This window comes from Panthera leo, chromosome A1, assembly GCF_018350215.1.
Source record: "Panthera leo isolate Ple1 chromosome A1, P.leo_Ple1_pat1.1, whole genome shotgun sequence".
Classification (NCBI taxonomy): Eukaryota; Metazoa; Chordata; class Mammalia; order Carnivora; family Felidae; genus Panthera; species Panthera leo.
In genome coordinates, this window is record NC_056679.1 from 140,558,536 (window position 1) to 140,583,914 (window position 25,379).

General features: G+C 40.3%; 2 protein-coding genes across 5 annotated transcripts in view; one reads left to right on the forward strand and one right to left on the reverse strand.

Annotated features, from left to right (window-relative positions):
- Window positions 1-25,379, forward strand: part of IQGAP2 (IQ motif containing GTPase activating protein 2) — a 294,057-nt gene that overhangs the window by 191,662 nt on the left and 77,016 nt on the right. For 2 of the 3 annotated variants that reach the window (XM_042941451.1, XM_042941443.1), the window contains exon 13: window positions 12,545-12,708. In XM_042941451.1, the coding sequence (XP_042797385.1) occupies window positions 12,545-12,708 (164 nt within the window). Of the gene's footprint in view, window positions 1-2,980; window positions 3,052-12,544; window positions 12,709-25,379 lie in introns of those variants that run through there. The other variant, XM_042941459.1, reaches the window with a different exon arrangement.
- Window positions 18,269-24,101, reverse strand: F2RL2 (coagulation factor II thrombin receptor like 2). Of its 2 annotated transcripts, none has more exons than XM_042941480.1 (2): window positions 23,579-24,101; window positions 18,269-19,745 (listed from the first exon to the last, which is right to left on the reverse strand). In XM_042941480.1, the coding sequence occupies exons 1-2, from the start codon at window positions 23,640-23,642 to the stop codon at window positions 18,673-18,675; spliced, it is 1,137 nt and encodes a 378-aa protein (XP_042797414.1). In that variant the 5' UTR covers window positions 23,643-24,101; the 3' UTR covers window positions 18,269-18,672. The 2 variants fall into 2 exon arrangements, with proteins under 2 accessions (XP_042797414.1, XP_042797407.1); XM_042941473.1 differs by having other exon boundaries at window positions 18,269-19,751.

Here is a 25,379-nt window from a genome sequence, read left to right on the forward strand (position 1 = left end):
CACTCTTCCCTGATACGCATGTGTATATATAAATTTTATGCCTGTTATACTGTGTCACCGTATATGCATTACAAAGCATACATAAAAAGACATAAAAGGATGGGATAAAAATATGTAAACAGAAGTCCTCATGTTTTCTTATTTATACTTCACAGGTGAATACTCTAGTTAACTCAGTTTTTAAAATTTTTTTTAATGTTATTCATTTTGGAGAGAGACACAGAGCATGAACAGGGGAGGGGCAGAGAGACAGGGGGAGACAGAATCTGAAGCAGGCTCCAGGCTCTGAGCTGTCAGCACAGAGCCCAACACAGGGCTCGAACCCACGAACGGTGAGATCATGACCTGAGTGGGAGTCGGACGCTTCACTGACTGAGCCACCCAGGTGCCCCATAACTCAATTTTTTAGATGCTCAACTTTATTTTGATCTTTTATTTGGGCTTTTTTTTTTTTTTTTTTTTTTTTTGAAGTTTGAACATGTTCCTACCCTAAGGAGAAATTGGAACAAAAACTAACTGTTGCTTTAGGATCACATACCATGATTGATGACTGACTGTGTATCTAGAAATTATGAGCTACCTGCGTGAAAATGGACAATCCCAAGAAGATATGCTCTGAAACATGCTTTCTTGAAGATACACTTGCCTCCTTATCATTTGCCTCTTGCTTGCAAAAACAGAGTGTGGAATCAAGAGCTCTGTAACTAAGCAATCAGTGTAGTCACTGCTTTCCTGTAGCATGAACTATCACATTCAAGTTCCACGTGGTCTGTTTCATCATAAAAACAAACTAGCACCATCATCTTTGGCTTCCTCTGAGCTCTTTGATTTGTCAGCAACATTTAGATTAAGATCACTGATGTCCGTGACCTCCCCTCTGTCCTCCATCTTTGACCTATAACTCATTCTAAGTTTGCTGACCGAATAGGCAGATAGTTCTCTCACACGTTTAGGCTGTTCTAGTGCGTTTTGGTGAGGTCTTAGGTCTGGTCTTCTAAAGCAGAATCTAACTTTGGGATAGTAAAATCCCTGTCGAGATAAAAACATATGACTTTGTTATTTAATTGCATTTGCATAATCTGCTTTGCTTTCTTTACTCTTTCCTATGAGCCCTGTGCCCAGTATCATGGCAGCGTTTGTTTTGTTGTTGTTGTTGTTGTTGTTGTTGTTGTTGTTGTTGTTGTTGTTGTTAAACATCTTACTCTAGGTGCCTAATAGATAACATGTATTCAGATATGCTGCTTTGACATCATATTCACAGATGGGCCACTGTTACACATATATCCAGGCAGTTTCTTCATTTTGTCCTTTTTAAGTTATTTAAGTCTAAATTTCCTCTTCTCTGACCACACAGCTTGCTGCTGCCTCTCTGCGTGTCCTTTGAGACATTTTGGAATCCCTGCAATCGGACAGTTTGCACACAGCCCACTTAGCTTTTTTCTGACACGTTGCCTTGGTCGCTGGTGGTTCTTGCCAGATGTTAGTCAAGAGGGAAGCACTAATGTGAGCAGATGTTTGATATCGTCTGGTCTGGACGGACACTAGTGTATGTCCTGTTACAAAGTTCACACCCCCAGCCCCCTGCCCTCCTGCCCTGCTACTTGACTCCCAGCTGCACACTCTTGAGTTTCCTGCAGCAATTGTTTGAGTGCTTTGGCTAATGCAATTCAAGAGTAGGACTCCTCTGTTTCGGTAAGCAAAACTAAGAATCAGGTCCCATCTTTGTTTTCTCATTTTTTCCTAGTTCTTGCTGGCAATACCCAGAGTCCAGGCCTTTGGTAATTTCTATATGTGCTGCTTTTATGGCAAAGGTGCATTAGTTCTCAGTGCTAAATGGTTGTACTTTTACTCCCATTCTGGACGTTAATTAAAAAGCAGGGTGGAGGATGCCATTTTTGTTGCAGACTATCCAGTAGAGCTTTTGCTTTTTTTTAGGAAAAGAAAAACAAGTAACATTTGTATCACTTAACAAAAGAATGGCTTTTTGTTAGGTGGGTGTTATATCTAAGCAGAAATATTTTTGGATTGGTATCTTTGGATTGGTATCGATTTGTCTGTATAGGCATCTACACTGCATGTATTTTCCATGGGCTGTACGTCACATGGCTGTTATCATATTTCCTTTGATTATCATGTCATGAAGGGCATATGCCATAACCACAATAGTTATTTCAGAGACTTCTTTATCCCATTTCCTTTCTAGAATTTGGAGAACTCAGTGCAGAATATATAATTTCTCTGTGCTTTGGTTTGTTTTATTAGGTCACAATGAGGTATTTTTGTTCAAAGTTCTTGAATTCTTGAGTGTGATATCCTCTGTTTATGTAATTGTTTTAAAAGCTACATAAAAATATACACCATTGTGAACAGACATAAATTGCACAGTATAGTAATTAAACCACCCCAAAGAGCTAAGGATTTTTCATGGACACCTTGAAAGTGTATTACCCTTCCCACCCTGCCCCTGCCACACACACACTTCAAGGTCTAATCCTGTGTCTGAATTGTGATGTGGATAAGGTACCACAGCTAATGGAAATGCTAAATGTGGAAGGTGCATTTAATAGAGAAGATGCTAAGTGCCTTTCCTCAGACTTGGAGGCTCTGTTGATTTCTTCCTGGAAAGTTCACTTTTCCTGCTAGAGCCAGAGAGGAGCATCAGTTTAACCACGTAGCCTAAACAAGGTAGTTTTGTTCTTTGAATTTTTGCTTTTTAATTTAGTAGGTACTTGTATTTGTAGGTTAACTCATCTGCTATCTCAAATGCATGAGCTGTAAGAGAATATCCACTGTCTCACTGGAATAGAACATTATAGTCTCTGTGATGGTTTAAAGAAGTGGGTCATGAACTGGGGCTCAGCAATGGGATTTTCCCTTCTCTTATAAACAGAGGAAGTGATGCGCATGTGCCCTGATGGCTTCTGGGTAGGTCTTACATGTCCTGTGAGGTCATTTACTATGACCTCAGTAGCTTGTGTTCTTAGAAACATACCAAACAAAAACTTAAACAAGTGGTTTCAACCAAGTCAGCTGGAATGCACTCAGTCCCAGGTGACTGGCCATTAGGAACACATATTCTCTTTCTCAGACATAGTTCTGTTAAGATCATTTTTGGATGGGGTGTTTAAAAGTATTTGGAACAGTCTACCGAAGAGACTTCATGTCCAGGGAATGATATGAAGTATCCCATGCTCTCCAGGTTGTAACTACTACAGGGTAAAACGATAATACCTTGTATGTGGATAGTACTTAGACTTTCCTGAGTTCTTCCAATGTTTTCAGATCATGTAACTTGAGTGTTAGGGAACTATTTTTGCTTTTTCTTCAAACATGTTTAAGTGTTAGAATCTAGAATAATTTCTGGCCTTTTAGATCATCCCTTTTCTTCTACAGATAAATCTCTTCATTCTTAGCGTATGAATATCGGGATGAAGATACTTCTTAAAAATTATAACTACTTTAGTCCATAGCATGTCACATTTGTAAAGTGACTTACGATTGTGTTTGAAAAAATAACTGACAGAATGAGAAATAGTGAGTTTGGCTTTAGGAATATTTATTTTCAAAACTTACTGCTTGTTAATGTTGACCTTCTTTCCTAGTTCTTGTACATCAGCACTAAGCTGGGAAGTGAAAAAACCCCGTTTGTGTGTGTGTGTATATGTGTGTGCATATACAGTTGACCCTTGAACAGCGTGGTTTGAACTATACGGGTTTTTTTTTTTAATCAGTAGAGTACTCTAAATATATTTTCTCTTAGGATTTTCTTAACATTTTCTTTTCTCTGGCTTACTCATTGTAAGAATACATGTTACTTGACTATGTTATTACTGAGGCTTCCAGCCAGTAGTAAGCTCTGATTAGTTAAATTTGGGGGGAGTAAAAAATTATACCTGATTTTTTTTCAATATATGAAATTTATTGTCAAATTGGTTTCCATACAACACCCAGTGCTCATCCCAAAAGGTGCCCTCCTCAATACCCATCACCCACCCTCCCCTCCCTCCCACCCCTCCCACCCCCCATCAACCCTCAGTTTGTTCTCAGTTTTTAAGAGTCTCTTATGCTTTGGCTCTCTCCCACTCTAACCTCTTTTTTTTTTCCTTCCCCTCCCCCATGGGTTTCTGTTAAGTTTCTCAGGATCCACATAAGAGTGAACACATATGGTATCTGTCTTTCTCTGTATGGCTTATTTCACTTAGCATCACACTCTCCAGTTCCATCCACATTGCTACAAAGGGCCATTTTTCATTCTTTCTCATTGCCACGTAGTACTCCATTGTGTATATAAACCACAATTTCTTTATCCATTCATCAGTTGATGGACATTTAGGCTCTTTCCATAATTTGGCTATTGTTGAGAGTGCTGCTATAAACATTGGGGTACAAGTGCCCCTAGGCATCAGTACTCCTGTATCCTTTGGGTAAATTCCTAGCAGTGCTATTGCTGGGTCATAGGGTAGGTCTATTTTTAATTTTCTGAGGAACCTCCACACTGTTTTCCAGAGTGGCTGTCCCAGTTTGCATTCCCACCAACAGTGCAAGAGGGTTCCCGTTTCTCCACATCCTCTCCAGCATCTATAGTCTCCTGATTTGTTCATTTTGGCCACTCTGACTGGCGTGAGGTGATATCTGAGTGTGGTTTTGATTTGTATTTCCCTGATGAGGAGCGACGTTGAGCATCTTTTCATGTGCCTGTTGGCCATCCGGATGTCTTCTTTAGAGAAGTGTCTATTCATGTTTTCTGCCCATTCTTCACCGGGTTATTTGTTTTTCGGGTGTGGAGTTTGGTGAGCTCTTTACAGATTTGGGATACTAGCCCTTTGTCCAATATGTCATTTGCAAATATCTTTTCCCATTCCGTTGGTTGCCTTTTAGTTTTGTTGGTTGTTTCCTTTGCTGTGCAGAAGCTTTTTGTCTTCATGAGGTCCCAGTAGTTTATTTTTGCTTTTAATTCCCTTGCCTTTGGGGATGTGTCAAGTAAGAGATTGCTACGGCTGAGGTCAGAGACGTCTTTTCCTGCTTTCTCCTCTAGGGTTTTGATGGTTTCCTGTCTCACATTCAGGTCCTTTATCCATTTTGAGTTTATTTTTGTGAATGGTGTGAGAAAGTGGTCTAGTTTTAATCTTCTGCATGTTGCTGTCCAGTTCTCCCAGCACCATTTGTTAAACAGACTGTCTTTTTTCCATTGGATGTTCTTTCCTGCTTTGTCAAAGATGAGTTGGCCATACGTTTGTGGGTCTAGTTCTGGGGTTTCTATTCTATTCCATTGGTCTATGTGTCTGTTTTTGTGCCAATACCATGCTGTCTTGATGATTACAGCTTTGTAGTAGAGGCTAAAGTCTGGGATTGTGAGGCCTCCTGCTTTGGTCTTCTTCTTCAAAATTACTTTGGCTATTCGGGGCCTTTTGTGGTTCCATATGAATTTTAGGATTGCTTGTTCTAGTTTCGAGAAGAATGCTGGTGCAATTTTGATTGGGATTGCATTGAATGTGTAGATAGCTTTGGGTAGTATTGACATTTTGACAATATTTATTCTTCCAATCCATGAGCACAGAATGTTTTTCCATTTCTTTATATCTTCTTCGATTTCCTTCATAAGGTTTCTATAGTTTTCAGAATACAGATCTTGTACATCTTTGGTTAGATTTATCCCTAGGTATTTTATGCTTCTTGGTGCAATTGTGAATGGGATCATTTTCTTTATTTGTCTTTCGGTTGCTTCATTATTAGTGTATAAGAATGCAACTGATTTCTGTACATTGATTTTGTATCCTGCAACTTTGCTGAATTCATGTATCAGTTCTAGCAGACTTTTGGTGGAGTCTATCGGATTTTCCATGTATAAGATCATGTCATCTGCAAAAAGTGAAAGCTTGATTTCATCTTTGCCAATTTTGATGCTTTTGATTTCCTTTTATTGTCTGATTGCTGATGCTAGCACTTCCGACACTGTTAAACAACAGCAGTGAGAGTGGACATCCCTGTCATGTTCCTGATCTCAGGGAAAAAGCTCTCAGTTTTTCCCCATTGAGGATGATGTTAGCTGTGGGCTTTTCATAAATGGCTTTTATGATGTTTAAGTATGTTCCTTCTATCCCGACTTTCTCAAGCGTTTTTATTAAGAAAGTGTGCTGAATTTTGTCAAATGCCTTTTCTGCATCGATTGACAGGATCATATGGTTCTTATCTTTTCTTTTATTAATGTGATGTATCACGTTGATTGATTTGCGAATGTTGAACCATCCCTGCATCCCAGGAGTGAATGCCACTTGATCATGGTGAATAATTCTTTTTATATGCTGTTGAATTCGATTTGCTAGTATCTTATTGAGAGTGTTTGCATCCATATTCATCAGGGATATTGGCCTGTGGTTCTCTTTTTTTTACTGGGTCTCTGTCTGGTTTAGGAATCAAAGTAATACTAGCTTCATAGAATGAGTCTGGAAGTTTTCCTTCCCTTTCTATTTTTTGGAATAGCTTAAGAAGGATAGGTGTTATCTCTGCTTTAAACGTCTGGTAGAACTCCCCTGGGAAGCCATCTGGTCCTAGACTCTTATTAATTGGGAGATTTTTGATGACTGATTCAATTTCTTTGCTGGTTATGGGTCTGTTCAAGCTTTCTGTTTCCTCATGATTGAGTTTTGGAAGCGTGTGGGTGTTTAAGAATTTGTCCATTTCTTCCAGGTTGTCCAGTTTGTTGGCAAATAATTTTTCATAGTATTCCCTGATAATTGCTTGTATCTCTGAGGGATTGGTTGTAATAATTCCATTTTCATTCATGATTTTATCTATTTGGGTCATCTCCCTTTTCTTTTTGAGAAGCCTGGCTAGAGGTTTGTCAATTTTGTTTATTTTTTCAAAAAACCAACTCTTGGTTTCATTGATCTGCTCTACAGTTTTTTTAGATTCTATATTGTTTATTTCTGCTCTGATCTTTATTATTTCTCTTCTTCTGCTGGGTTTAAGCTGCCTTTGCTGTTCTGCTTCTATTTCCTTTAGGTGTGCTGTTAGATTTTGTATTTGGGATTTTTCTTGTTTCTTGAGATAGGCCTGGATTGTGATGTATTTTCCTCTCAGGACTGCCTTCGCTGCATCCCAAAGCGTTTGGATTGTTGTATTTTCATTTTCGTTTGTTTCCATATATTTTTTGATTTCTTCTCGAATTGCCTGGTTGACCCACTCATTCTTTAGAAGGGTGTTCTTTAACCTCCATGCTTTTGGAGGTTTTCCAGACTTTTTCCTGTGGTTGATTTCAAGCTTCATAGCATTGTGGTCTGAAAGTATGCATGGTATAATTTCAATTCTTGTATACTTATGAAGGGCTGTTTTGTGACCCAGTATATGATCTATCTTGGAGAATGTTCCATGTGCACTCGAGAAGAAAGTATATTCTGTTGCTTTGGGATGCAGAATTCTAAATATATCTGTCAAGTCCATCTGATCCAATGTATCATTCAGGGCCCTTGTTTCTTTATTGACCGTGTGTCTAGATGATCTATCCATTTCTGTAAGTGGAGTGTTAAAGTCCCCTGCAATTACCACATTCTTATCAATAAGGTTGCTTATGTTTATGAGTAATTGTTTTATATATTTGGGGGCTCCCATATTCGGTGCATAGACATTTATAATAGTTAGCTCTTCCTGATGGATAGACCCTGTAATGATTCTATAATGCCCTTCTTCATCTCTTGTTACAGCCTTTAATTTAAAGTCTAGTTTGTCTGATATAAGTATGGCTACTCCAGCTTTCTTTTGGCTTCCAGTAGCATGATAAATAGTTCTCCATCCCCTCACTCTCAATCTAAAGGTGTCCTCAGGTCTAAAATGAGTTTCTTGTAGACAGCAAATAGATGGGTCTTGTTTTTTTATCCATTCTGATACCTTATGTCTTTTGGTTGGTGCATTTAGTTCATTTACATTCAGTGTTATTATAGAAAGATATGGGTTTAGAGTCATTATGATGTCCATAGGTTTCATGCTTGTAGCGATGTCTCTGGTACTTTGTCTCACAGGATCCCCCTTAGGATCTCTTGTAGGGCTGGTTTAGTGGTGACGAATTCCTTCAGTTTTTGTTTGTTTGGGAAGACCTTTATCTCTCCTTTTATTCTAAATGACAGACTTGCTGGATAAAGGATTCTCGGCTGCATATTTTTTCCTGTTCCTCACATTGAAGATCTCCTGCCATTCCTTTCTGGCCTACCAAGTTTCAGAGAGATCGTTCATGAGTCTTATAGGTCTCCCTTTATATGTTAGAGCACTTTTATCCCTAGCTGCTTTCAGAATTTTCTCTTTATCCTTGTATTTTGCCAGTTTCACTATGATATGTCGTGCAGAAGATCGATTCAAGTTACGTCTGAAGGGAGTTCTCTGTGCGTCTTGGATTTCAGTGCCTTTTTCCTTCCCCAGATCAGGGAAGTTCTCAGCTATGATTTCTTCAAGTACACCTTCAGCACCTTTCCCTCTCTCTTCCTCCTCTGGAATACCAATTATGCGTAGATTATTTCTCTTTAGTGCATCACTTAGTTCTCTAATTTTCCCCTCATACTCCTGCATTTTTTTATCTCTTTTTCTCAGCTTCTTCTTTTTCTCAGCTTCTTCTTTTTCCGTAATTTTATCTTCTAGTTCACCTATTCTCTCCTCTGCCTCTTCAATCTGAGCCGTGGTTGTCTCCATTTTATTTTGCAGATCATTAATAGCATTTTTTAGCTCCTCCTACCTGTTCCTTAGTCCCTTGATCTCTGTAGCAAGAGATTCTCTGCTGTCCTCTATACTGTTTTCAAGCCCAGCGATTAATTTTATGACTATTATTCTAAATTCACTTTCTGTTATATTGTTTCAATCCTTTTTGATCAGTTCGTTAGCTGTTGTTATTTCCTGGAGATTCTTTTGAGGGGAATTCTTCCATTTCGTCATTTTCAATAGTCCCTGGAGTGGTGCGGACCTGCAGGGCACTTCCCCTGTGCTGTCTTGAATAACTTGCGTTGGTGGGCGGGGCCGCAGTCTGACCCGATGTCTGCCCCCAGCCCACTGCTGGGGCCACAGTCAAACCGGTGTGTACTTTCTCTTCCCCTCTCCTAGGGGCAGGATTCACTGTGGGGTGGTGTGGCCCCTGTCTGGGGTACTTGCACACTGCCAGGCTTGTGGTGCTCGGGATCTGGCGTATTAGCTGGGGTGGATCACCAAGTGCACAGGGGCAGGAGGGGTAGGCTCAGCTCACTTTTCCTTCAGAGATCCGCTTCTGGAGGGGCCCTGTGGCACCGGGAGGGAGTCAGACCCGCCGGAGCGATGAATCCACAGAAACACAGCATTCGGTGTTTGCGAGGTGCAAGCAAGTTCCCTGACAGGAACTGGTTCCCTTGGGGTTTTGGCTGGGGGATGGGCGAGGGAGATGGCGCTGGCCAGCGCCTTTGTTCCCCTCCAAGCTGCGCTCTGTCGTCCAGGACTCAACAACTCTCCCTCCCGTTGTCCTCCAGCCCTCCCGTTCTCTGAGCAGAGCTGTTTACTTATAACCTTCCAGATGTTAAGTCCCGCTGGCTGGCAGAACCCACGCATTCCGGCCCCTCTGCTTTTCAAGCCAGACTCCGGGGCTCTGCTTGGCCAGCAGGCTGCCCCTCCGCCCCGGCTCCCTCCCGCCAGTCCGTGCAGCGCGCACCACCTCTCCGCCCTTCCTACTCTCTTCCGTGGGCCTCTCATCTGTGCTTGGCTCGGGAGAATCCGTTCTGCTAGTCTTCTGGCGATTTTCTGGGTTATTTAGGCAGGTGTGGGTGGAATCTAAGTGATCCTCAGGACACGGTGACCCCAGCATCCTCCTATGCCGCCATCTTTCCTATACCTGAATTTTTGACTGCACAGGGTGTTGGTGCTCCTAACCCCCACGTTGTTCATGTGTCTACTATATATAAGTATATTCTTGCATATACTGTAGTATTTTATGACTGGTTGATAATTTATTTTTAATAATGTAGTACGGAGAATGGGCCTCCAAATAGATACCCTTTGCTGGTGTTGCAAAAATTTGTCAAGTTCCATGACTTTGCTCTGTATTTTTCTTTCCTGGACCTTCTAGTCTATGTCCTAAGAACCTGTGGTATGATGGAGATAGTAGAAGGTTGAGCTGGTAGATACGGTTATTATTCTTTTGGCATATCCATGAGTTAGGGCTCCAGATGTTATTTTACCAGGTGGTTTCATAGAAACAATTTGTGATAGTAATTAGTCATAACTAAACCTTAAAACTATCTTAAAAAACATGTCTGACTGTTAATCTCTAGGAGGCCTATCTACACTTCCCAACTACGTGCAGCTACTTTAATCATTAAAATTAGATAAAATTTAAAATTAAGTTCTTCAGTCATACTAGCCACATTTTAAATGCCTAATAGTTACATGTAGTGTATTGGGCAGCCCAGTCAGAGAACGTTTTCATCATCACAGAATGTTCTATTGGACAGCATTGGACTGTATGGACCTGGAAATTCACTCTACTGATACTATAGGGAATTGTTTGATTTAGAACTATCTCTGTTTTGGCATCCTTCACAAAGTGGTAAAGTAATCTGAAGAATAGAATGTATATCCAAACCTCTTTGTATTTCAGTTTTTTTTCTGTACATCTCGACATTAATTTTTTTCAGCTCTGTTATCCTGTGGTTCTGTCACTCATTGCCTTCACACTGCTATCTAAGTGAGGTTTACACTAGACATTAGCATTCCTCCTGCTACTTGTATATAAAGTTGTCCTCCCATTTTATAACAGCTTCATTGAGATATAATTTATATACCATAAAATTGACCCATTGATTGTTTTTATGGTGACTTTTTTGGATTTAAAAAGTTGTACTACCATCACACTATCTAAATTCATAACATTTTCATCACCCCGAGAAGATACTTTGTATAGTCACTCCCCTTTGCCTGTCCTCCCGTTCCCCCCACCCGCAACCACTGGTCTACTGTGTTTCTGTGGATTTTCCCATTGTGGATATTTCATATAAGTAGAATAGTGTCTAAGTTTTTATGTGAACCTGTGGTTCCCTTAAGTGTATATACCTAGGAGTAGAAGTGCTAGATCACGTGGTAATTCTGTGTTTAGTATTTTAAGGAACTGCTTGTTGTCCATTATGACTACCATTTTCTATTCCCACCAGCAGTGTATGAGAGTTCCAGTGTCAGCACATCTTCACACTTGTTACTGTTTGTCTTATTTTTATTGCCGTCCTGGTGGATATGAAGTGGTATCTCATTGTGATTTGGATTTGCATTTTCCTGATAACTAATATTGAGTATCTTTTCATGCGATTATTAGCCATTTGTATATCTTCTTTCAAGAAGTGTGTGTTCAAGGCCTTTACCCATTTTAAATTGGGTTTTCCTTTCTTATTGTTGAGTTGTAAGAATTCCTTATATATCTGGTATACATGTATATAAGGTGTACAAGTCTTTTATCACATAGAGGATTTGCAAGTATTTTCCCCCATTCTGTAGATTGCCTTCACTTTCTCTGGTGTCCTTTGAAGCATAAAAGTTTGCATTTTTACATCCCATGTATTTATTTTTTTTCTTTAGTTGTGTTTCTGGTGTCACTATTAAAACTAGCACCTAACCCATGGCCACAAAGATTTACTCCTATGTTTTCATCTAAGTGTTACATAGATTAAGCTTTTACACTTCAGTCTGTGATCCATTTTGAGTTACTTTTTTGTGTAGGCTCTGATGTAGAGAGTCCAGCTTCATTCTTATGCATGTGGATGTCCAGTTGTCCCAGTGCCATTTGTTATAAAGACTTGTACTTGTTGAGTTGTCTTGGCAGTCTTGTCAAAAATCAGTTGCCCACAAATGTAAGGGTTTATTTCTGAACTCTAAATTCTTTTCCATTGTTCCGTACATCTATCCTTATGCCAGCACCATGCAGTATTGATTAACTGTAGCTTTGTAGTAAGTTTTGAAATTGTTAAGAGAACTCCAGTTTTGTTCTTTTTTCAACACTGCGTTGGTTATTCTTGGTCCCTTGCATTTACATGTGAATTTTAGATACAGCTTGTCAATTGAAAGAAAAATGCAATTGGGATTTTGATAGGGATTACCCTGAATCTATTGATCAGTTTGAGGAGTATTTCCGCCTTAACAGTATTGTTTGGATCCATGAACATGAGATGATTTTTCCATTTATTTAGGTCATCTTTAATTTTTTTCAGTGGTGTTTTGTGGTTTTCAGCGTACGTGTCTCGAGCTTCTTTTGTTAAATTTATTCCTGTTTATGATTTAAGTAGTTACAATGTATTTGTGATTGGAATCTATTCCAAATGGAATTTTCTCCTCCATTTCATTTTCACATCATACACTGAGTGTGTGTAGAAATACTCTACACTTTTGTACACTGACCTTGTATCCTGCAGCCTTAGCTCTGCTTATTAGCTCTTAGAGGTTTTCTTATGTGCAGGGGGTTCCCTACCCCCTTTCTAACTCCATGTTTCTTATAGGTGATTCTAGAGAACTTATGATGTATTGTGACTTAAGAGGAAAACTTTTTTTCTTGCCCTAGGAATCGTAGCTGTAGGGTACATCAATGAAGCTATTGATGAAGGGAATGCTTTGAAAACTTTAGATACTCTGCTCTTACCTACTGCTAAGATCAAAGATGTGGATCCAGACTGCGCCCAGCACTACCAGGATGTTTTATACCATGCTAAAATGCAGAAACTCATGGTGAGTCTTAGTAGGTTTGTTGCTTTTAAATTTACAGACTGGGTGGGGGGAGAACGGCTGAGAGGGAGGATTTTCTTGATTTGTTTTGCCTACGGCTTATGAGATACTCTTCCTACAATTGCCTATGGACCAAAATGGAAATAATAGGGCTATTTTTATCCTGGTGTCAAACATGAGCAGGAAGCTGGCTCCAGAGCTAATCACTGCTTTTACTTTAACTAAAACCTCACTGATGGGTGAGTTCTTGTTCAGATTCCAATTCATTCGCTATTTACTGAGCACATACTGTATACATAGTGTACTGGATAGTGTGTGGTAGAGGGGAAAAAGGGTAGAAGGAACACATGACATTTGAAGATCTCTGTCCTTCTTAAGATGCTTAGAAACGGAGGTAGTGGGCATTCTTATATAGAAGAGTTAAATAACAGTAGAGGTGAGTATGTGACACAGTGTGAAGACAAGGTATGCACCGAGTACTTCAGAGACCATGGATTTTTGTGGGCTAGAATCCTAAGAGGAGTGGACAGGGAGAGAGAACAGGAGCTGCCCCTGGAAGGGAAGGAGGAGCTGGTTAGGTGGGCGGAAAGCAGGATGGTGCAGGCTGGGAATACAGTGCTGGGCAGGTGTGAGCCTGGTTTGTTCTCAGCACAGGAAGAGACTGACCTGGCCACAGTCCCTTTGAAGAGCACAGGATTTTTTCCATGCTGCAGAGCTTAGACTGGTGTTAGGAGGTGTTCCACAGATACTGGCCAGTGTTGGAAGGGTGCTGAGTGGTGAAGCTTATGATCTGTTCCTTGAGATTGAGAGAGAGATGCTCCCTGGAACCGACCCCACTCATAGATGCCATGTCTCCAGCTGCAAGCCAAAACCTCAAGGAGTGGAGGTCTTCTCTGTATAGGTGTTTACAACCCAGAAACTGCCTCATCTGAATCAGGAACAGCATCTTTGATTAGAACAAACATTTATTGAGCACCTGTTGTTTGCCAGGCATGATACTCCGTATTTGTATGCATATTTTCTCATATAATCCTCATAATAATCCATAACAGCCATGTGGGTTAAATGTCCTTATCATCACTTACAGATAATAAAACTTAGGCTAAGTAATGTATCCAGAACTATCCAAAAAGTAATGAGTTCTGCAACTATGCCCTGGTCCATTGGATTCAGAAACCTGTATTATAAAGGCAGAGGGAAGGGGATGTTTATTGTTGCATTGTAATAACAAAAGACCCCAAACAATATAAATATCCTTCAAGAGAGGCCCAGTTAAGTAAGTTGCAGTATATCCATATAGTGGAAATACTCTGTGGTCGTCAAAAAAATTGAGTGAATCTATATTGGATAATCTTCAATATGTATATTGTTAAGTAACAAAAAAAAAAAATGTTTCCACGTGCCTGAAAATGGGATACACACCCATAATAAACATACTCTTGCATGTGCATAAATTATTTCCAGAAGGAAACACCTGGAAGGTGAACTAGAAGTCTGGTGTAGATGGGAGACTTCTTTGTTTTCTCTGTTTTTGTGCTGTTGGGATTTTACTTTCTTAGAGAGTACATGTATTACATGATGAATGTTTCTAAACTTAAAAAAAAAATGTAAACAACTCACAAAGGGCCAAGTGGTAACTTAGTTTGTGGAATAGGACCTACTGCCCCGGCTGAGGTGTTCCCCCTTCAAGGCAGCTCATTTTGATGCAAGGTATTAGAAATTATTTTGGCATAATGTAGTCTCCAGCAGCATAGGGAAGTGTTGACTCTGGCAAAGAGAAGTGAGTGGTGAGGGAAGAAGAAAATAAATTTTTAATATAAACTCTGTACCATGTATTACCTATGCAAAAGTATTTTTAATAAAAATTAAAGTGTATATCTTTTTATGTATGTGCATATTTATTTACATTTATATGTTACATACATATGCACATATAATCGTATGTACTACTGAACTGCCTCATTAAAGGTGAATAAAAACATCCCTCCAAGGCGGGGACTTTTGTACTGTTAACCTTCTGATGGGGATGGCAGCAGCCTTGCCATACCCCCTGTGCTTTAGGGGTGCCCTCACATTATTTATCTTCATTTGACCCTCACAGCAGCTGTGTGGCTGGTTGCCCTTTCATCTGATGGAAAGGAACGGGACTGGTCAATAAATAGCGGGCCAGCGAATAGGAGAGTGAAACTGAAACCCAAGCCTTGTGCCCCCACACCCCATGGAGGGGAGAATGGGTCTCTGCCTGCCATCCCCACTGTTGGAGCCAAGACTGTGGCCCGAGGCACACTTGTCAGCATTGGAAGATACAGTTACTTGCTTTGGAGACAGACAGGCACCATTCCAATATTGGCTTTGTCAAAATAACCAGAGATTTTAGTCAAGTCCCTTGAATTCTCTTTACTTCCATTTCCACACGTGTAAAATGGATATAATAGTGCCTATCTTACAGGATCATGGTGAGGGGTTAAGAGTAACATACAGATGTAATAAAGTGTATTTGGATGTTCACGTACTTATATTTCTATAGATTATATTAACATGTAATCATATATAATTATATTGTGAACATACACATGTGTTTGAGTGTTCAGCATTTTGCATGGAGCTTGACACCCCCAAAAAATACTGAAATAATGTAGCTAATATTATTGTGGGTGCCAGCGGTTGCCCAGGTAAGGGCTGAGTGATGTCTGTGTCACAAAGTCCTTGCTAGACACACACAAATTGTTGCATCCACAAACCGCACGTGGGATCTTCTGGGTACAGGATAGAGATAGACCTAGGTTCCTCTCTGCCCACAGCCACATGCGGTTTGTCCTTGACTCCACAAATCTTTCATAGGCAGGCTATGCAAGTCCCTTCCAGAGCATTCCAATCTGATAGCTTTAGGTCAAGATGGAGTGCCGTGGGACCTCACCAGGACACTTAGAAGCCTTTGCTGGGTGTCTCCACTTTGCCATCTGTCTGTCAGGCTTGCTTCCTAAGTGTAAGAGCAGCAGCTTTAGTAATGGAAATAGAGCATTAAATATGAGCCCAAGGATCTGGGTTCTAGCTCAGGCTGGAATTAAACTGCTTCGGCCTATAAAATGAGGAGCCTGAATTGTATTGGCAAGAGCTAACAGATTTAAAACATTACCAAGCAATGAAACAGTTCCAAGCAATGAATATGATTTGGTTTAATTGCTATTTTTAAACACCATTTTCTTTTTCTGCCCATTAATTTTGAAACTTTTTTTTTCTCTGCCTGTTTTTTCCCTGGGGAAAAAAACTGATTCTTTGCTTATTTGATGAGGTCTATGTGTGTGTGTATGTGTGTCTGTGTGGGTTTTTTTTGTTTTGTTTTTTGTTTTTGAGAGAGAGAGTGGGGGGAGAGAGAATATTAAGAAGACTCCACGCCCAGCAGGAGTTGATCTCATGACCCTGAGATCCTGACCTGGCCAAAATCAAAAGTCAGACACTTAACTGACTGAGTTACCGAGGTGCCCCATCTGTGTGTGTTTTTTAACATTTGTGGTTTGGATGCTTGGAAGTTGCGGTTGTGTTTTGATGGAGATAATTCTGTGCCTTGCCTTCCCAAGATCTGGCCTTGAAAATAATAGAAAAAAAATTATATTACTAGTATTGCCAGTATAAAGTAAAGCTTGTGCGAAAACATACAGCTGTTAAAGATCACATTGGAGGGGCTCTGGGTGGCTCAGTCGGTTGAGCGTCTGACTCTTGATATCGGCTCAGGTCATGATCCCAGGATCATAGGATTGAGCCCTGCATTGGGCTCCATGCTGAGCATGGAAACTGCTTAAGATTCTATCCCCACCCCCCCCACTTCATGTGTTCTCCCTCTCTCTCTAAAATAAAAAGAATTTTTAAAAACGATGACAATGGATAACATCTGCATGGAACAGATGGCCAGTTTTATCAAAGGTTGAGGACAGGGATTTAAGCTGGTGAGAATTCTTTCTCCTCATTAATAGTATTTCAAGTGTAACCTTGTGTAGAAACCAAATTCCTTTTGTCTCAGGGGAAAGGCTGGGTAATGCGCATGTTGGCACATACTTAGCAGAAAACACACTTTGTTCACCAGAGGCAGTGAATTGTGAGCTATTTTAAAATTGAAGGCTTTCCTTGAGACTTTATGAATTAGATGCCCAAAAACATTCTGTTTTGCTATATATATATTTACTGCACAAGAGTTGTGTGCTTTTAACAAGTGAATATTACTACATTTTTCTCTTATGTGAAACTGTATTACACATGATGGCTTTATTTGCAGAAACCAATTACTTTCATTGAAGTTTCTGTCATCTTAAAACTTATTTTAGGTTTCTTTTTAAATTTTTTTTTTTCTTCAAGTAATCTGTGTACCCAACGTGGGGCTGAGAGAAAGGGAGACTCAGAATCTGAAGCAGGCCCCAGGCTCTGAACTGTCAGCACAGAGCCCAACACAGGGCTGGAACTCCTGGACCGTGAGGTCATTACCTGAGCCAAAGTCCGCTTAACCGACTGAGACCCCCAGACACCCCCCCCCTTTCTTTTAATTTTTTTAATGTTTTGTTATTTTGAACTTTTAAATGATTTTTTTTTAATGTTTATTTATTTTTGAGACAGAGAGAGACAGAGCATGAACGGGGGAGGGGCAGAGAGAGAGGGAGACACAGAAGCGGAAGCAGGCTCCAGGCTCTGAGCCATCAGCCCAGAGCCTGACGCGGGGCTCGAACCCACGGACCGTGAGATCATGACCTGAGCTGAAGTCGGAGGCTTAACCGACTGAGCCACCCAGGCGCCCAAAACTTTTAAATGATTTTATGAGTGTGTTCTAGCTTATGTCTTTTTTTTTTTTTTTTACATGCCCAACCAAAAAATAATGTCCCTTGTCATACAAGGTACCTTGCCTTCTCAGTAACAATTGAATGGGCTTTCATACTGCTTTGCTGCTTTGAGATTTTATTCATTCACTCAGCAACATGTTATACAGAGCATGGATCTGGGCCCCACAAACCCTGAGAAGACTTGGGTCTACAGGAGACTAAAGAAGGGAGAGGAGTAGCCCCTTCTTTACTATACAGGGTGTTTAATAAGTATTTATGAAATTAATATTTGTATATAAATGTCAAAAATACAAGAAAGGGAGATGAGAAAAATGAACTTCTAGCTTGAGAATGGTCCATTGAAGACTTTAAGAGATGGAAAGAATTAAGGCAAACATGTTAAAAACAGCTTTACAGTTAGAGAAGCAAGAGCAAAAAGGAGAAGTCAAGATTATAGCAAATCAAGAAGCTTGGCTGGTGCCTACTTTGCAGGCAAGGTTTATTGGGAAGTAAAGTTGGAAAATTATCTCTGAATGTCAGGCTAAAGATTTATAACTTACTCCAAAACAGTGAACAATCATTGGCACTGTGTGAGCTGGGATTTTTGAGTGATGTGTTCAGTATGATCTGAGGAAGATTAATCTGGCAATGGCCAGTGAAATAGAATAGGCTGGCAGTGAAAAGAATGGTTAGAAGGCAAATGTGGGACTAAGGTAATGGCCCCTAGTGATAACAATCACTTCGAGTGAGCTGATGAGGGACCACCTGTGTGAGAGTTGGAGAAGGAAGACGAATCAAAAATGACGCCAAACACTGAGAACTGAGATCTTAGCTTCTCCCTGTGCTTCGCCCTTGTCCCACCTCCTCCTCCAGGACATGTAGGGTTGAAACCTACTGGAAGTAGGGAAGATGGAGAATTAAAGGTCTTGAAGTACCATCAGGCAAGTGTGTCAGTTGCCCTAAAGATGATGATATCTTTTCTTCTGCACTGACACTCTTAAAATCCTGAAAAAGTATTAAAATAAAAAAGTGCTTTTGTAGTGTTTTATTTTGAGGCAGTATTTCTTAGGAGCTCAAGAATGGAGTTAGAGGGTAGAACCCTCTGCACTAGGCATGTATCGTCCCAAGAAGGTGTGTTTTCACAGATGGCGTTCCTTGTTCTCTAAGGTGATTTCACCATTGTAAGATAAACAGTGGAGTGATCTATGATTTTTGACATAAGAAAATAAAGGAGTGGATCTAGGCAACTATTCAGGCTCCCAAGGCACAAAGCTATGAGATAGACAAAATATAAGCCATCAGTGTTGTTGTAGTAGTAGTTAGCGTGGTGAATGATGAGTATAATATTGCTTGGAGCAAAGCAAATGGTAAAAATCAGAAGAATGAGGAGACTCGCCTTAACATACCACAACCATCTGTGATCATATGCATTAAGCGTCCGAATGATGGCTGTGTAGCAGTAGATAATGACCACAAAGGGAATTAAGAATCCAAAGAACGCCAAGGATATGAAGTAGTAGAGTTGGAAGGGTGATGAGGACTCGCATGTGTTGTGGACATCATGGCAAGTGGTGATGTCCTGCTGGACAAGGTAATATTCCTGCTTCAGGATGAAGAATGGCAGCATGTATAAGAAAACTGTTGCCCACACCAGTCCACATGTCAGCAGGGTGTAGGTACGCTTGGGCAGACCTCGGTATGTGAAAGGATGGACAATGGCTAGGTAGCGGCTGATACTAATGCAGGCGAGGAGCAGAATGGAGCAGTACATGTTGCCATAGAAGATGACTGTGGTGGCCCGGCACATCACCTCTCCAAATACCCAGTTGTTCCCATTGAGGTGGTAAGCTATCTTAAAGGGCAGTGTGATGCAAAAAAGAAAGTCTGCCATGGCCAGGTTGGTGTAGAAGATGTTCATACAGATGGATCTGGTCCTGAAGAGGAGCATCCACAGGGTCACCGCATTGGCTGGCACACCTACTACAAACACCAGGATGTAGATGGCTGGTATCAGTTTGGTACTTAAGGAGCTGCTCAGGTACCCCATGGTAGCATTATTCACGTGGAGATTTGAAACCCTTTCTTCTGGGCAGTTAATTTTTACAGTTGTGGTAGTTCCTGTCCAGCCTTCTATGGCAGAAAGGGGGAATTCTTCAAAAGAATTTGGGGGAGCCCCACGGAAGGTCTTAATAGGTAAGGTTGGTTTTGCCAAGTTGTGTACGTCATTTTCCATGCCTGTAACTGAGAAGAAGTATTAATATGAATTATTGCTGAGCCCATGGCTGTGGTTCAGGACACAATGAAACTAAAAGTTTTATCTACATAGTTTCTGTAGTTGTAGAATTTAGGTTCATTTTTATTTTCGCAAATCCCTATAAATCTGGTAAGTAGCAGGAATGCATTTAGTATATATATCGTATGCCCCAGCACTGTGCTAGCCCATGCAGGAGCAAAAACTAGATGGCAACTCCTTGCAGGCAGGAAGTTTATAATACCGTTGGCAAGAGCAATAATAGCACATCAAACCATTATAGACCAATATCATATTGGCTGTAAATTGTATAGACATTCAGACAGTGGTTAACAGATTTAAATGTTGGAGCAGAATGTCAAGGAAGAGGTAAAGATGAGCAAGGTTCATAGATGAAATTTAATAGATGAATAAGATACATGGGCTGGCATGGGATCTGGCAATGTCAGATAAGTTAATTTGACAAATGTTTATTGCATGTTATATGCCAGTGGTACAGTGTTAGACTCTGTCCCTGTCTTCAAACTGTCAGACCAGTGGAAAGGGTACACAAAAACTCATTGTCTTAAGCTAATAAGGTGTGTGAAAGAAGATGACAGGGTAGGTTACAGATGAAAGGGTAGGATACAGCCAAATCTCTGAAAGACCTTTAACTAGAAAAAAACTCGAAAGAAATCATGTTTCTGTTCTCAGATGCTGGGCTTAGGCACATACAAAATTGTGAACAGAGGCGTGGCCATTATAGTAGACAGCGATGGCCTCACAAGATTCCACCTGCTAATGCCTGGACCCTTTGAATATGTTATTTTATGTGCAAAAGGGACTTTGCAGATGTGATTCAGGATCTTCAGATGGCATGAGTATCCTGGATTGGCTAGGTGCGTCAGATGTAATCATAAGACTCCTTATAAGAGGGAGGCAAGGGAGTCAATATCAGATATTTTAAAATGCTGTGCTGTGCTGGCATTGAGGATGAAAAGAGGAGCCATAAACCAAGAATGCAAGCAGCTTCTAGAAGCTAAAAAAAACAAAAGACAAGAAAATAACTTATGCCCCAGAGCCTCCAGAATGAACACAGCCCTGCTGACATCTTGACTTCAGGACTTGTGACCTCCGGAAGTATCATCTGTATTGTTTTAAGCCACTACAATTGTGGTAATTTGTTGCAGCACCAATAGCATACTAATATAACTGTGATCTGGTTTATATTTAAGATGACTTGGGTGACAGTGTAGAGACTGAAAAGGGAAGAAATTAGAGGCAAGGGGGACTGATCTGGAGCCTACTGTAGTCATTGAAACTCAAGATGGAGAGTAACGATCTAGAGCAATGGCAGCAGAAAGGCGAAGTGAACCCTGGAAACTGATGGCAGCTTAGAGGGACTTGGCATCCAGTTGGCTTTGGTGGCAATGAGGGAGAGGCAGGAGGCAAAAATGACTAGGAGGCGTCTACTCTAGATGATTTTGGGGAAGAAGATGGGACAAATGACAAGCATAGAGGAGACAAAGGAAGAAAAATGAAAAGAGGGGAATAGAGAATATAGTCCATAATGTATTAACATTGTATGGTAACAAGTGGTAATTACACTTACGAGATAATGTATAGAATTGTCCAATCACTATGTTGTGCACTTGAAGCCAATGTAACATTGTATGGCAACTCTATTTCCATTTAAAAAACCAAGGAAAAATTCAGAAATGGAACAAAAAGGAATAGAGATGCAACCACTACATACTATAAATTATACTATATATTGGGCATTCATTGGCATGCTAATTTTAATCCTCCTAATTCATGCAAGAGCAATTTCAAAAACACAGTAGACCTTACTCCTCAAACCTGTTTCTCATTATATAATTTTTCCGTAAATCTTTGACACGTACATAAAGTGGATTCTCTCAGATTTCTAAGATGGACTTTAATGCCTAATATAAACCTCATACTTACCAATTTAAAATGCCATTGTTCTGCCAGTTACGTCTTTTCACATGACTTCTGAATTCCTACGTGTTGAGCACTTGGGGTTAGTGTTTAGTAACCTGGTTCTCATTCAAAGCCAGTTTCTCTTCCTGCTTTAATCTCTAGCAGTTCGCCCCCAGGTGAAATTGAAGCCTTCCTCATAACCTTGAGATTGCACAAACTGAATTCAGTGTATAAAACAGAGTATTGCCTGAACAAGTAGGGACAGGGAGGTGGTGTTAAGGTGTCGTTTAAAGGAAGATAGATTAACGAAAAAGAAAGAAATATCTGGGAAGTGTTCTCTGCCTGTGTTTAGATGTGAACTTTGAGGATGGGGTTGGGTGACACTTGGATTCAGCCACACACATCCTTCTCTTCATTCTCGCATTTTGAAAAATGCTTAAATTTGATGTTACCCAAAGAGAAATGCCTTGAGAATTAGGCCCAAAGCTGGAAAATGGTGGCTGAAGAACATGCTGTGCAAGTTATTTCCTTTCAAGATCTGATAAGAGAGTTGTTGAAATGAAGTGTTTGTCAGTTTTCAGAAAATTCCTGTGGTTGAGCAAGACATGGTGCCTAAAAACATGGTAAACAGTGGCTGTGAAAAAGCCTCGATTCCTTTTTCCATGAGAATTCCAGATCTGGCTTGACTTGAGTAAGTCTTTTAGTGCCTAGAGTCTGGTGTGCTTTCAAAATAGTACTCATTGTTAAATTTGACATATTTTTCAATTTGTTTGGATTCTTAATACAGGCTTCCGTTTGGCATAGTGTTTCTAAAATGTTTTTACTCTGGGCAAAGGCCTTGGAAAGGGACTGATCCAAGGGGACCAGACTTCAGCCTCTAGACGATGGGGTTTTTTTACTCATTTCTCCCCCACCCCATGGAAGAAAGCAAATGCCCTGCTTCTTACTTTGTCGCCTTTAAATGCCCCCTGTTCACTTGCACCAAACTCCACCAGCACCTTGAAGGAGCCCCCTTCTGCTGCATTTGGGTTCACCCCTACCCAGAACGCTCACTCCTCGTGAATCCCACACCCACTGCTCCTCTGAATGCTTAGTACTCTCCCACAACCACCTTGACGATTTCACCTGCCTGTTGAAGCAGCATTCCTCTATAGAGGTTTAGTTTTGTTAATTTTTTATTTTTTCTGTCTCATCGTTGTCCCTCACCCCAGCTTTCCTGCTCCAAACAATGTTGGCTGGAGAGTGACCTAACAGCAGAAGAGTTGTGGATACAGATAGCGCACATTGGTTTATTTTGGAGTAAGCAGGAGGTGACAGGCTAACATTGGGTTGAGTGAAATAAGAAACACATTAAGAGTTGAATAATAGTATTTGGGAGATCTCATTTCTAAAAACTAAAAGATCATGTGACTGTAAGGAGAACTCCATGGTAAAGTCATTAAGAAACAGTAACCTGTTAGCATTACTTACTGGAGGACCACTCATTCTTTCTGGTACTGTTCTTGTTTTCCCTACTTGTGGCCCAAGACAAGGTATAAACATAGGAATTTTGAAAATCTCTTGAAAAAGTGCTGTCTTGCCGAATCAGAGGAAATTCTTAGAAGATCAGAATCTTGTCACAATGAAGTTTGATCCGTGACTTCATTATAGGAGTTAAAATCTTGACTATGCCACAGGTTTTTAAATCTAAGCAGAGAACACTGGTCTTCGACAAGGTCTGAACAGAGCAAACAAACTATAGCTATTCCCTTCCAAGATGCTGCCTTTTCATAACAAACCTCAAACTCTGCCTTTCAGGTTGCAGATTGTGTGAAGCGCGAAGAAAATTAGGTTCCGTTTGCCCTTGTAACACAAACCACCACCCCCCGACCTACCCCGTATGAAAAGAGCTTACCGCTTTGGCAAAAAGTGGGCAACAGAAGCATTACTCCAGCAGCTACAAAGATGAGGGCTTTCATCTTGGTGACCTGAGTCCCGTTTCTCAAATGTTATTAAACGTGTAAAATTAGGGAGCACAGCTTCCCCTCGGTTTCGTGTGTGAACAGCAAAGGGAACCCTTGTTCTCGCCGTAGAGCGTGCTGTCTGTCGCATGCTCCGCAGACTGGGAAGCTTGCCCAGGGCCTCTGGAGGGGAAGGGTGTGACAGCGCTCATGTTGCAGGCTGCGTGACTCAGGCTGAGTCTCTGAACACGTTACTTTATTCCTGGAGCAAATCATTTAACTCTTACCCACCCCTAACAGTTCCTTCTGCGTAGATGCTCTAATTCCCACCCCGTATACTTTGACATGTTGAAAAAATGCAGGTAGTACACAGTGAGTGCTTACAGAAGTAAGCTGAACATAGAGGCCGAGCAGCAGTTAGTTTTGACTGTCCTATATCTCATTTTTATCCATTTAAAAAACACGGTGCCAGAGTGTGATGTCTACTGAATAACTGAGCTATCAGAAATTAGCCTTTCCTGAATCCTCTCTGTTATTCAAACTTTAATTCTTAAACCCATTACATAATTATAAATGAAATGAGTTACAGAAAACAAACTTTTTTTAGGAAGCTAAATTAAGACTATGGTAACTTTGAAAATTCTCCATCAGTGTCACATTGTTCTGAATTTGCCATCACTGTTTGGCCATACTTGGTTTTAGGGTGTTTTGTTTTGCCATAACTCAACATATTCTGAGCTCTTCGTTAACTACAGAGTCAGGTAACAGTGGGGTGTGGAGGGGTGTTAAATAATAAACTAAAATCATGATACAACATTAAAATGCAGAGGACTCTGTTTATTCCATGGTTATTGGTGAGCAGGTCTACAATAAACATTTTTTTTAAAATGTGAAATGTCCATAACATAAAATTTACCATCTTAATCATTATGTAGTGCCCAACTCAGTAGTGTTTGGGACAGCCACACCGTTGTGCAACGTATAAGCTTTTATGGATAATTATATCCCAGAGGATATGGTTTAATATGTAGTATAAATGAAACTGCATTGTGACAGATTTTTCTGTACTTAACACAACTTAAGGTTAAACCCTTAGCCAAACAGTCCCAACAGCATGTTGCATATAAAATGCAGCAAGAATCAGAAAATGCAGATTTGGTGTGAGACTTACAGGCTGAGGGATAAGCCAGGAAGGAATTGATCTGTGTAAACTTTTCACATCATGATTAAATTTCATCACACCAAGAGTTTTACAATCAAAAATTACTAGTACTTCAGCTACATAACATATGTTAACAGAAGCTGAAATTGAAAGCTATTTTATTGCAGAAATAGCCAAAATGCCATAAAATATTGAAAAGGTACTTTTTGTTGAATTAAAATATTCTAGGACTCATCTGAATTCAGGAATTTGTCACTTGATTTGCAGATGGCCTGCTTTCTCTTTACTTGATCCATTTGTCACTCAGATGTTGAACCTGGCTATGTAGCTTGAGGTAGAGCCCTGACCATCCTATAAATAAATTTCCAGTCTTGTAGCAAGCAATTTAAAAGGAGATCTTAAACCGCTAGGGCTTGGTTTTTACTCTTGGTTTTACATTTAACTCTAGCATCCTTTGGTGTAATGAGTCATGATATAAACTGTTGACTTAAATCCATTTGGTTTGTAAACTTTGCCTTATGAAACAAACACTTTAAGCTTTTAAGTGGGATTTAACTTCCTTTTCATCTGGGTCAAAGTTTGTATGGTGCATC

Bases quoted from the DNA above. Each gene is read 5' to 3' on its own strand.
- F2RL2 (XM_042941473.1), bottom strand. From the start codon at position 23,642: ATGAAAGCCCTCATCTTTGTAGCTGCTGGAGTAATGCTTCTGTTGCCC. The intron at 19,752-23,578 runs GTAAGCTCTTTT...ACTTCTTCTCAG, and splicing joins GCCCACTTTTTGCCAAAGCG to TTACAGGCATGGAAAATGAC.